This window comes from Chiroxiphia lanceolata, chromosome 3, assembly GCF_009829145.1.
Source record: "Chiroxiphia lanceolata isolate bChiLan1 chromosome 3, bChiLan1.pri, whole genome shotgun sequence".
NCBI classification, from domain to species: domain Eukaryota; kingdom Metazoa; phylum Chordata; class Aves; order Passeriformes; family Pipridae; genus Chiroxiphia; species Chiroxiphia lanceolata.
Window position 1 is genome coordinate 58,228,302 of NC_045639.1, and position 13,468 is coordinate 58,241,769.

The 13,468-nt window shown below is 39.3% G+C and overlaps 1 protein-coding gene across 2 annotated transcripts in view; it reads right to left on the reverse strand.

Moving 5' to 3' along the window:
* Nucleotides 1–1,936: 1,936 nt before the first annotated feature.
* The window catches only part of PDE7B (phosphodiesterase 7B), a 176,360-nt gene continuing 164,828 nt past the window's right edge, over nt 1,937–13,468 (reverse strand). For both annotated transcript variants that reach the window (XM_032681637.1, XM_032681635.1), the window contains 4 exons: nt 13,028–13,172; nt 10,993–11,089; nt 7,351–7,431; nt 1,937–6,857 (listed from right to left, as the gene is read on the reverse strand). In XM_032681637.1, the coding sequence (XP_032537528.1) occupies nt 6,640–6,857; nt 7,351–7,431; nt 10,993–11,089; nt 13,028–13,172 (541 nt within the window). In that variant the 3' untranslated portion in view covers nt 1,937–6,639. The remainder of the gene's footprint in view (nt 6,858–7,350; nt 7,432–10,992; nt 11,090–13,027; nt 13,173–13,468) is intronic.

Here is a 13,468-nt window from a genome sequence, read left to right on the forward strand (position 1 = left end):
GTCTTTTTTCCTCTGTCTCTCCTTTCTGGAGGTTTTTCGTGATTCAAATTACTTTTTGCCACCCTTTGCGCTTCCCACTCTTGTACTTGCACTTTCTAGAGAGGGATGACTGGTATGCAAATGATGGCATTGAATTTATCTCTGGGTAGTAGGAGTGATGGAAATAATAGGACAACTCCTCTGTATGAATTCTAATACTCCATTTTAGTTACAACTTCTTAAGACACCCAGATCCCCTTCCTAATCTAGTACAATATATTTAGAGCTCTGTAGGGTACAGGTTTCAAATCTTCTTTCTAAAGTGTATTACTATAAAATCTGACATGAAATTTATCTGCTGTTGTGATACTCACTTCCTTGTGTGCATAGGTCTACACGGCCCTGTGTAGACACCCAAGGTAGCTTTTTAGGAGGTGGTGCTGCTGGTAGAAAATGTCAATTGTCATGGATTAAGGTGTTGCATGCTGTTTAGTATAACTCTGCCTGAGATCCAAACTAGCCCAGGATATATATAGTAACGATGCATTGGTTTTACTGTCAGAGCCTTTTTTTTTTTTAAAGCCTTTTCCTATCTTGTGGTTCATTTTCTATCTGTCTGTCCCTAAATACCTGTTTGAGACTGTACTGTATACAACATCACTGAAAGATAGAGATGAGTAGAAGTGGAGACACCATAAACCTGCTTTGTTGCTAAAAACAGTGTATTTTGTAACTGCACTCGTTTTATCTTGGAGAGGTTTGGACTGTGGTGGACATTGGAGAGGTAAAAGGAGTGTCTGTCACCTAAATAATTGTTTGTCACTTGCATATTGCATTGTTTCTTTTCTTAATGAATAGTTATATTTCCAAGATTCTCCACCTGAGCTTTAAAGCACAGGTAAGTATTAGGCCAGGACAAAAATATTGCCATATAATTATTTTTCTTTTGCTGTTCACTCATACGTTTCCACTTGCTAGTGTGCGTTATTTGTTTTGAACCATTAAACATCAGCATCCATCCATCCAGTGTCTGTGCAGAGTGGGAACATGTATTGACTTAGCTGTACTTGAAAATAACACTGTTAAAGCTGTTATGGAAAACTGAGTGGTTTTCCAATGCTGACTGTGTAAAACTACTCCTGGAGAAGCCATCACAACTCCATCCCTACATAGGACAGATCTCTAAGGGGCTTCATTCTAGAGTCCATTCTGCAATTCAGCTTGTATCTGGAAGACACATGAAAAAACTTCCTATGATTTTGAAGGGTGGTTTTTTTAAGGAAAATAAATTTAAAATGTTGGCTAAATAGCACTTAACCCAAAAATATATTTCCAGCTCCTATATTTGATTCAATTGTAGTATTTGCATGGCACAAACCACTGAGTGTTGTTCCTAAAGATCCGATGTACAAATAAATTCTGGCTTTAAAGATGTGTCAAAGTCAAGTCCCTGAAGTGACAAATATTAAGTATTTCTCACTTAGAAATACTTACCAGTGTAGAACATCAGTGCTTCTCGTATTTTCTAAAGCCTTTGTAAATTTGCACATATAAATAATATGGTCTGAAAATGAGAAATGAGAAAATGGACATTGACCAATGATAGTAAGGAGAACTCATTACTGGAGCTGAAACAATAGTAAAAGACAACTCTCTCCTTTAAATACTTGAACAGGAAAACATTTTTCCTGGGGCTTGAAAATCCTTTTACTACATGCTTAGGAAAACTATATGGAAATACTTTTCTTGCTCCTAAGTCCGTTTAATTCATACAGCAAGGCTAAGGGTAAATTTAAAGTTCTTCTCAGAAACATCGCACTAGGAAAGGGATTTTTCTGCTGTTAAGAAGGAGAGACAGTGGGAGGATGGATGCAGCAGGAATTTTGCTGTTTTGTCAAACCAGAATGTGTTCTGCAAACTAAGGAGATGCTTCAATCAACTGGCCTTACCAAAGAACTTGAGACACTTCATTTTTTTTTTTTTATTAGTTGTCATTCTTTGACATGATGAATACTTACAGCAGTATGTTAAAAAAGATACAGTTAAGTCTCTTGGCATCACTGCATAGCAGTCACAGCATTTTCACACAATCTAGTGCTTCCTTTCAGAATGATGCATATGGCATATATACGCACATACGGGGGCTGATTCTTGGTCCCAGTGAAGTTGAGGGGACCAGTGCTTGGCCCAAAGAGTTGTCTAAGATATGCGAATATGTATATATAAAATGCTTTACAATAAACATGACATATACAATCTTGAATTCAAAGATAAGCAGAATATATTTTACATCCAAGTCAAACTGATGCTCTGCACTTAAAAGTTTATGTACCTAAAATATTGGATGGATTATAGAAACAAATAATAGAGTAACAGTTTGCACCAATCAAAGTTATTTGAATACATATTCATGGCATGAAACTTGCCTTGTGGTTTTGCTTCGTTTCTGTTTGGGGTGGCTTTTTTTGAATTTGCAGGATCTTAATTCAAATTTAATTATTGATTTTTGTGGGCCATGAGTGGGGGATGGTGGTATCAGGAGAGGAATGGGCATATTTTATGGACAACTCAGCTGAGTGACTTAAAATATCAGGCTATAAATTATGGCTGGTACACTGGCTGGTACCTGAAAATAAAATTGTAGCTACTTGAGTGTTTCTCCTTTCTTAGGAGAATCCATTTGGAAGGGCTGGTGTGCATTTTGTATCTAATTTGACAGAAACTTTTAACAGAAATTTCAACCACAGACTGGAAAAGCTGGTAAGATAGCTATGCAGTGGGCATATCTTATTTACTGTGGTAACAGCTTTCTCTGCTACTAATCTTTGGGGAGGCCTTGGTTTCCTTCATGAAAATCACAAGTTTATACAAAAATATTTGACCTGTGTTGTAGATTAGGTTAGATACAACGGCAGATCACGTGTTTTGTTTTTTTCTTTTTCCTCCATAGACTCTACTTCATTTCAGTTACTCCTCTCTCTGTTCCTTTATTCCAAAGGTACATGTTTTTAATAGTCCTTTTGGCTGGTGGCTGGACTATTGACACTTAAAAACCCAAAGGTAAGTAAAATCTTGACTTATTGACAATGCATACGTATGCATTATTTGAACCAGCCTAAAATTTTCACTTATCACTTATCATTACTTGTTATTGTTCTTAATTATACAAAATTTCTCTTTGATGGCATGAAATCTTCATTTAAAGAAGCTAGATTTTAATCAAATGAATTGCAATTGTGGGCCATAAAAACATTTTGACCTCCCGCTTTTAGTAGTTTTCTTTTTCTTTTCATATATGGAAACCTTAACTCAGTTTTAAAAAAACTTCAAAATCTTTTATCTGCACTGGCCCAGTAAGAAGGAAAAACACTGTACAAAGGCTTTCTGTAAAGTGGCTAATGGGGCTGACAACACAGAAATCTGTATTATCTGCATAGTTTTTCCATTCTGTGCATCAGCATTCTGCTGGCATCCTGGGGAGAAAACCTGGTGCAGAAATGCCCTCCAAACTACAGAATACCAAGTGTGTATCACAACCACATATACTGAACACTGGTGTTGTTGGATTGGCTGTTATCGGTCATTGTTTGGCTTCTAAGGGAAATCAGATGGTTGCACTTTGCATCACAGACCCCGGTGAATTTGGCTGCCAGGAATCTGCTGCCAGAGCCTAACTGTTCAGCACACCTCTGTCTGGAACACCTGAGGCAAACTGGCCAGACCAAAATTTGTGTAATGGGTTTGGCTCACAAGTACAGAAGTATTGCTGGAGCCACCGTGAACCTATTTCAAGCACTATGTCATTAGACAAGGTGATTGAAATCTAGCAGGTATGAAATCTAGCAAATCAGTGCGCCAAAATCCCCCACAATTTTCAGAGCAGCTTTTTAAAGTTAAAAAGTTTTAGCTTGGTAAGAGCAAACTTGTAATGGGACTCTGCAGGCTCCACTTGTAGAAAAGGACTTGAGTTTAATGTAGCTGTAACAAAATTTCATTTGTACCTGCTGGACCTATTTTCTGGAAGCTCTTCAGAAACAGCTCAACAATGTCTCTGTCAAGAGCTTTTTATGCTGCTAGACACGGTGTTTGTTTAACTAAATTTCAGAACATTATAAAAAATTTCTTTGAACTAGAAGGAAAAGGGCTTTCGTTTCTTAGTAAAAAGACAAAACAAGGGAAATTATATCCTTTTGTATGTACTTAAGTGCTTCTAAGCAGCACATTACACTGCTTGTGTAATGTCCTAATAATTGTCCTAAATCTGTCAGAAGGAAAGATACACCTAAAAAGCTGCAAAATGGTGATGCTTCTGCCCCTACCATCAGGTGGTTAAGAAGAAATTATGTCCTGCAGTTAGAAACAATTTAATTATATTTCAATTCTCTCTCTCTCTCTCTCTCTCTCTCTCTCTCTGCTTGCTGTGGTCCTTCTAATATGTGAGTCTCATTTAGAAGTGGGAGGAAGAAAGAGATTTTCTACCTTATGGTTTTACCTACATATGGTTATACCTTATGTAACAGTAGAGGGGGAAGAAAAACACCATTCTTGGAGTGCTTTGTGTTCTCACAGTGTTTTCACCCTCCTACTTCACTGGGTTTCAGCTTCTTTCTCTGAAGATACACACAAAGAATTAGTAGAGTAAAACATACTTTACTAAAACTTACGCTTTTTATTTTCCTTTAACATATTAGTCACCTTCTGAGCATGAACTTTCTCTTATCAAGTCAATATCCCCTGCAATTGAGAAAAATCTATTATATCTCCCCTTGCACTTTTTTGAGTAAATATCTTTCTCAAACACTGACTTAAATAGCTCTTTCTTTGTTGGCCTCTTCAAGGTATTCACATCCAAACATGATTATATGGCCATATCTGCTAGTTTTTTTGGAAAACAGCTATACAGATTTGATGTATTGGGGGTTTAGAACACTACACCTGAATGCAGTTATTTTTACTGGGGGCAGAGGAGAAGGGGACTACCACTTGAGAATACAATCTCATTGAAATGGTGGAAGCTTAAGTTTTATAAAGACTTTTCAAACTGAGGTTGTTTATGGCATAATTAAGGCCATGTATCTTTCACAAACACAAGATTATAGAAAATTCCTCAGCAACTATGACAGTTAAGAGATTTTTCTTAATAGTCTGACTGCAACAGATTTTTTTCCTTCATTGACTGAGACCAACCTAAAAGTCAGTTGAAGTATTATTTAAATTACAAGAAAAATACAAATGCATTTTGACGCTGGCTATCTAAGGAGGGAATGGGGGGAGAAAATCAGCTACACTGCAACATCTCTTGAGAAAACAACTGGACTCCAGAACTACTGAATGTCGTGCTTTGTAGACCACTAAGCTATTTAGTAAAAATTCACACTCTTGAATAAATGGTAATCAGGTTGAACTGTCAAATCATGTGGTGTTGCTGTTGGGCTCAGGTTTTTTTGAACTTCAGGCTCTGTGAAACATTTGCCTAGACCAAATGTGCAAGGTGCCATGGATTAACAACATGGACCCATATGGAATGTGTTTGAAGTTTTCAAGAAGTTATCCTGCTGGACTTCATTCCTTAATGACCTTTGATACACCTTGGATACTGGAAAGGCAGTTCAGAATCGTATCTTGTAATCATATGATTTTGGCAGCTATGAAGGATGCTAAAAGTTAAGGCTTTTATCCACAAACAATGGTGTATATTAATAAACTCTATACCATATTTACAAATGCTTTCTCTTGTATTAAAACTAACAGTATTCTGTTCACAGTGCCAATGTTTTTACAGGTAGCAATCCCACAGTACTCCAGTATTTTGGCATGGGAATCAGTAGCGCTTTGTATTTACAGAAAATATACACATATGAATATAAACAGGTTACTTGAAACAGTACTCAAAAGATAGATCTGTTCATGTTTCAAAGGTTTAGACTGTACTACACCTTCCCTTTCGGTTGCGAGGGAATACTGTTCCTTGCAATGAGAAGATGCCTGTCTTTTATCCAAAGTGGCATAAAAATGATTACCAAAACGAGCCTTGTTACACTGGAGGCATGTATACAGAGAGTAACTTCAGTCCAAGGTTTTTAGATCTGTTGTTTAGTGCACAGAATACAAAAGTTAAAAAGGTTTTTGTTTTAATTACTAAAACAACCAGACTCTCTCTGCCCTCTGTGAGCACCGTCTGTCAGCCTGTGTCCTCTGGATGCCGAAGATGCTGGTGGTTTAATGTGCAGCCCAGCTGCCAGCCTGGAACATGTGTGGCGCTCTGGGCCTAAATACATATGTCACAGTATGACTTGTGGTAAAGAATATATAACCAAGAGTGCCTCTCTGTCTCCCCTGCTCTCTCAGGAATCCTCCCTACTTCACGGCAGCCGTAACTGCTGCTGACTGGGACTCCGCAATCGGACAGTTCGTGGTCAGGAGTGACGGATGACATCAGGCATGCGCAGGACGAAGAGAGGGGAGAGGAATGGAACGTGAGGATCAGAAAGAAACCCAGCAGAACCTTGGGCCTGTTGGTGAGGACCCTTACAGCTTCTGCTTTGCCATTTCTTCCCTTTGCACGGTCTCGACAACAGGCTTCTGGCTACTCGGGATCTTATTTGCTGCTGTGACCAAGACGGAGATAGCAGTGCTATAAGGAAAAGTGCAAAGCTGCCTCTAGGGAGTCTCTTCTTCATTTAAAGTCTGTTCCTGGCTGCCAGTCACTTGACCTGAGTGGTCATTGCTCCTACTACTGCTGTGTTGCTTGTGGAGCAAGCTTCTCCACTTGGCCTTGTTCCTCCTGAGATGGTTTAGCATATTTTCAGATAGGGGAGTATCGCCTGTAAACTGGGCCCACCTCTCAAAGAGTGGCTCAACGATGTATGTCATGAACCCTGGGGAAACATACAAGGAACACCTGGTGAGCAACAAATCCATTCACAGAGTGCCTTGAGAGCAATGTAAGTGGCAAAAACCCTGATAAGAAATAACAAAAAACCCTCAAACAGACATGGAGTCCTTTTGAAATGCACAGCTTTTGACCAGCATACGTGACAAGACACGGCTTTATCTGCATGTGTAACAGTAAAATCTGTTAGAGTCAGCATCCCTCTGAGGAGATTTCAGACAAGAAAGTAACCAGTGTTTAATCCCACATTGGCTGCAATTTTTCTCCATGGACACTTTTCCCCCTATGCAATGACTCCTTTGCCTTTCTGTTGAACATTTGGCTTAGATAGGGTTTCTTTTTGAACATTTTAATTTAGAACATGTTTCGTAACTCTTATGGTATCCACAACTAGAGTGGGGTGGAGCAGGTGGTGGAGAAAAGCTTCTCTTTGAGCTTGTGCCATAGTGAGATAAACATGAAGAGAATTAAATACTTACCAATCTGTATGCTTGGTATTGTATCCTTCTGCTGATTACAAAGGGGGCTTATTTCCAGTTCAAATTTTTGTTCTAGATCACCTGCAAAAAAAAAAAAAAAGAGCAAATATTTTTGTGCCACTTCTATCCCTTCTCCAAACCTATGCCACACTCTTACAGTTACTGCAACTGTGTGAATTTGAGCAGTTGGAATCTTCTATCAGTGACGACCATGTCAGATGTCTAAATACCTTCCTTTTCTGGACTTTTTAGGTATTAGAGAAACTGATTATCCATACAAAGAAAAATCTAAGAAAGGATAACTTTTGAATGAACATTAAATCCGAGCATGTAAGTGTTCTGAGGACTTTAAAATATACTCCCTCATGTGAAAGACCTTTGAGACGTTCTATAGTTCATTTACTTCATTCATTAGTTCATTTACTCAAATGTCTTCCTAACAGAAAATTGCAGAATATAAATTTTAGAAGAAATGTGCCTCTGGTAGTACTGTAGTGTGAGTAGGCTGGGGGATCTGCTCACTCTAGATGCCACCTCAGATTGCTCCTGATGCAGAACTGGTCAGATTTGGCATTGAGATGATGCTTATAAACAGTCAGTAGAAACTATTCCTGCAGAAACAGCCACACAGGGGAGTCTTCTGTATATAGCTATGACAGGAGATGTTTTTTATAGAGTTGAAGGTAATCAATAGCAATGACCATGTGTATACTGGAGTGGTCACAGAAGACCACAGGCCAGCTGGATTTAAGAATTCAGCAGAAAAACATCTCAGAGTCTCATTTGCTCCTTGTCATCCAGACAACAGTCACTTGTTCTGCTGGAGAGGTGGCATTTCCTTGTGCCTGCAATTACTTCATACAAAGATCGCTATAAGTGAGTAAAGTTTTGAGTGTGTTTTTGTTTTTTAAACAAACTCTGTTTGTGAGTGCAACACATTCATCCTTTGTGATTGTTAGTTTTCTCTGCCAGTGTACAATCCTGATTACTTTCCAGTCTACAGTATGGAAGGGAAGTGAGAGTTAACTGTGTGCAAGCTAAGATGTGCCCCTTCCCCTCAGATAACAAATATTTTGTCCATCTGATTCACTAATAAGAATGTAGTAAGGGCTGGTTAGGTAAGACTTGGTAGTTCAGGCAAAACACTGCAAAACCCAATAAAGAAATATATTGCTTTAAATCCACTGGTTTTGTTTAAAAGCTCTTTTCTCCCCGCTAACAGTTTTGATTTAAATGCTTTGTGCTACTTAGGTTCTATAGTCCCATATAAAACACCATGTGCATTTTTAAGCCTTGCCTTTCTTCTCTCTGCAGCATGCAATTTCTTTTTAAATGTGAGCAGAGTATTTTCAGTTGTAATTAGCTATTTAGAAAATATCAGGGAAACATTTTTAGCTTCATAAACAGCAAAAGGAACAATTTAGTAAAACTGACACAAAATAGTTTGTCATGTTTCCAAATGTGCAGTTTGACTGTCTTCTTCTCATCCACCTTCCAAAACTTTTTGACTGAAAAAAAGTGTCTAACTCCAGTGACATCCTCTCTCTAGGTATTCTGGGTTGAAAATGGTTGACCTGCCTGGCTCAAAATGTATCAACATCTTCTTGTCTTTGAGAAGTAATTTAATTGACAAAAGTAAGATTTTTCCTTTGTATGGTAAGAACTTAAAATGATGGTCAATTTTCTTATGCTTCAAGTTGCTGTCGAAGGAACTGCATGAATTAGCTTCTGAAAACTTTCATGGTGGGTAAAGTCTTCCAAGCAATTGTAAAACATCATAAGACAAACTGATCGTTAATGTTGCTTAAACATTAGCCATTGTTGTGGGTTTTTGGAGGAGGTCAAACCACGACAGCCATTTTCTTGAAACTTTGTCTTACCAGTTCCAGTTTCATATAAATAAATCAAGTTGCATTACTTACCTTGTCTTCCTAACTGACTTTTAAAACATCTGAAAACAGGTTAAAGTACTTTTCTAAAGAAAGTTTGTTAGGAGCTGCTGTAGGCATCAGGTGCTCCCTGAAATGTACCTGGGTTGTATATTTTATTTACTAACAAATGTAGCATAGATGCACCAGAACACTAGAAGATCAAGATCTGAGTCTCTATTAAAATAGAATTAGAAATGTTTGATACAAAAAATGTTAAAACTTTGTATCTGTTCCAGAAGGAAGATTAAACAAGGCACTAGTTGTGGTATTCTCAGTATCATCTATAGTTAAAAATCAAAACACGAGAGCTATGGTTTCCAAATGTTAAACTTAGTGCCAAAAAATACCTTCAAGCCCCAGCACTGTGTGTAAAGGGGTAGAGAGGTCTACAAAAACATTTAAAGTGACAATGGTCTCTAAATACGTGCTATTTATTATTGGGGGTTTTTGTATCACGTAACAGGATTATACAGCCACTAGTGATAGTCAGACCACCGTTTCTGTATATTGTCCCACATGAAATGTTCTTTTTCTCCCTTTCATGCTTCTAACGGGTCTCATAGACTCGGGTGTCTCCTTTCAGAGGTATATTTTAGATGTTAGACTAATAAATCTTGAGGGCTGTGGAAAAAGCTTACATTTATAGGAGATGAGAGTGCTTTCTCATCATGGTCCCTCAGTACACTAAGGTACCACATCACTGGGGCCCTGTTCTCATGAGCTGGATATTGATTATGCCTTGACTATACATCTGACTAAATAAACCTGCATCTGGCAAGTTGCTTATGTTGCTTCAAAGGCATCAAAGCCAAAGACACTTTACCAGCTGAAACTGACACTTGCTGAAAATTAACTTGCTGACCTATTTGTCCTTGTTATGGAATAACTGTACCAGGTACCAGTTCAGATGTGGCTTAATTTTGTAGTGCAAAATTTCAGATGAACTGAGAATTTTATTGCGTGCTTTTCTAGTGTTTGTACTGCTTGCCTTCAACTCTCAGGATGCTCTGAACAAAGAATTTAGCAGTGATTAAACTCTGCTGCACCCTGTGTTGTAGCACAGAATGACCTTGCCTATGCAGATAGAGCCAAATGGTGTAATTACTGTGTTTCAAAAAAAAACCCTGCCTGACTGTGCTCTCTGCAGGGGTTTGAAAACATTTGCAATAGGTTCTAGCCGAGGTTTGGCTTGCAAGCTTTGGCCCTTTCAACAGCATGCTGGGAAGCGTGTTTGAACCCTTTCTCTGCATTTGTAGGCAGAAGAATGTGTCATATTTGGGAAACAGTGAGGGTAAGGCTCCCATCAGAGTTGTAGTGGGAGCATGAAAAGGGAGATAAAACATAGTGGGCAGTGGTAGGATTTTGGGGCAGTGTGGCCCCGGCGCTGCTCCAGCTCAGAAATGCCAATGGTGACCAGAGGGCTCTCAGAGAAGAACCTAGATGTGGGCTCTTAAGCTGAATTCCAGTGCTGAGGCACAGCAGAGCCCTCTCTCTTGCCTGATGCTCGTAGAGGAACAGCGAGGGCAGAGAAACGTTTGCTGCTCTTCTGCCCCTTGCCACGTTTCCAGTGAGGCAGTGTATCTCTCAACATCTCATCCTCGAGGGACATTTCAAGGCAAGGTGGTTATGCTGAATTCTTCCTCTGACTCATCACACAAAACCCACGGAAATCTGAGGTAAAAGGGGGTTGCTGTGAGTCAAAGGGGCTGACCTTGCCGGTAGAACTCTTCGCAGACCCGTTCACTCCACTGTTTGCTCAGATCCCAGAGCCGGCAAGGGTTGCAAATGTCAGCACACTTGAGTGCAATCTAAAAGCAAGAAGAAAAGTAGGAGTGAGAAAAGAAGTTACTGTATAGCAATGCTTCAGCAGTAAATCTGCAGTCATGAAACTGCCAGGCCTCACCAGCAATGCTGGGAAGGGTTAAGATTACCTTTTAGAGACTCAGCCTCACCCAAACGTGCCCTTTGAGGAAAGAGCATTTATTTAAGCTACAGACAAAACTTTCATTCAGCACTCCGCTTTACCGTAGTGAGAACAAGAGGAGGGCCAAATTCCAAGGCTGCAAAGTGTTTTGGATATTCCTTGCAAGGAATACGCCAACAAAAGCCTCAGGCTGGCTCCTGCTGACTGCTTGGCTCAGTATCCATGGCTGATGACAAGGAAGGGAAGAGCCAAGCTGGTATATTCGGGCATCATTTCTCTGCAGTCTCAGTGAGTGACCTTGCATCTCACTTCAATTACACTTCATCTTAATGTCTGCACATTTTTGTTTACAAAGCTGAGCATAAGGCTCTCAGCACTGCCCCTGGCTTGGTTTCACTTAGTTAACTAGTACTTTTAAGTGCTTTGCAGGGGAATGCGTACAGGAGGGCAAGAGGTTTTAAAAATCAAGTAACTGTTTCAGAAAAGTAAACCATGTATTAGTCTGCCTGTCTTACTGCCTTGGAACAAGATGTTCATGTCATGAACACAGTCAGTTAGCCTGACAGAAGTCACAAGTCATTCTGGCACCCATGCAGAAAACATAAGAAACATTTCCTGTATAAATTCAGACCTGTGAACCAGAGGAGGGAAGTCTCCACGTTACTTTTCTTTCTGGATTAAGCCCTAATGTTACTATCTATTACAAGGACCTTTCAGATGTTCTTTAGCTTATTCCGATCAATCAAGATTCCTTGATTTTTTTTCTTTTTTTCTTCCACAACTAATCCACCAGATAATTAAATCTCATCATGTCTGTTCCCTAGTTACTATTTTCAAGAAAGTACATAAGAAACCTTTTTGCCACAGTTGAGAACTGTAATTCCTCTGCCTTTGGCATTTGCACAACTTTCTTGCCTAATCTGTACAGAAATATAATAAACCTGTCATCCTGCCCTGCATGGTCTATGCAGGAATCTGACAGATGACTGTTTGATGCAGGACAGGTGAGCAGGAGGGGGAAGAATTACCAGATCAGCATTTCTTTCCTTGCAACAGTAAGGAACTGTAACTTAGACAAAAGGAAAACATGTAGGTATTTGTTTTATAAATGATAATAATTACTCCAACTTCTTTATGGACTTAAGAATGAAATTAATGTAATTTCTCCAAAGAAGCAAGTATATGCAGCTACTTTAATCACGATAATGCTTTAATAGGTCGAGGTTTATTCTGAAGTCTGCTAATGACTGCAGCTTAACTGGAAGAAACAGTGTGAATCTATTTCATTTTTTAATAAAGCATGGTTCTCTCATTAGCTGGGTAGATGCTCTAGAGAAGCATCTGCTGCCATGGCAACAGCTGTCTCTGCAGAGGCAGTTCCTGAGTGTCCATCACAGGAACAGGACTTGGACACCTGATGTCACGCTGTGCTGGAAAACACACCAATGAGGGGGCTCTCCTGCATGGTGCTAGAAAATAACACCAGTGGAGAGAGAGACACTACAATCAAAACATTACCTGGCAAGAGAAGCAGTGTTCTGGAAATAAAATAATTACTAGCTTTTCTTCATTTCTTAGCATTTGACACACTCCTCTATTTGTTGCATTCACAACTTTTTAACTCAAGGAAATTACAAAAGGAAATACTGGAGGCACCTTATGCTTGCCTTACATGCCAGGTGGCAGAAGGAAAGTGTTTATGGTAATAGGGAGAGGCTGATGTCCAGACATACCATCATATGCTACTCCAACATATAATAGGAAATACTGTGACTTTAAAAATGAGTAAAAATAATAGTGAAAAAATATCTTTTGAAGTTACCTGAAGCATAAAATGTCTGTCTTGTGCATCCTCCAGCCTCAAATCCTGATTGTCAAGGTGAGATTTCAGACGGATCAAAAACTCATTCTGCCTGTTGATGTCTGTTGCCAAGATCAGGGAGCCCAACTGCTGCTCAATGTCCTGTCTGCAATGGAGGAAAATAAGCCCCTTTAATCATGGAACCGTTGAACATTAATAGCTCAAAACAACCTGCTACGGATCACAGCTAGCATAAAGCTTCCTCTCTCTTTATGGATCCAGTGTGATCTGTTTGGTCAGTCTCTGCTGGGGTTTGCCGAGTACAACCATTCTACCTGCCTAAATGGGTTCAAGAGGAATAGATAATGTAGACAAAAAATGCTTGTTGGCACAGGTTGTTCTGAAAGCTTCTGAAAAGTGCTAGGAAAGTACAAAAAATCACCCCAAAACAGCAGCATGATG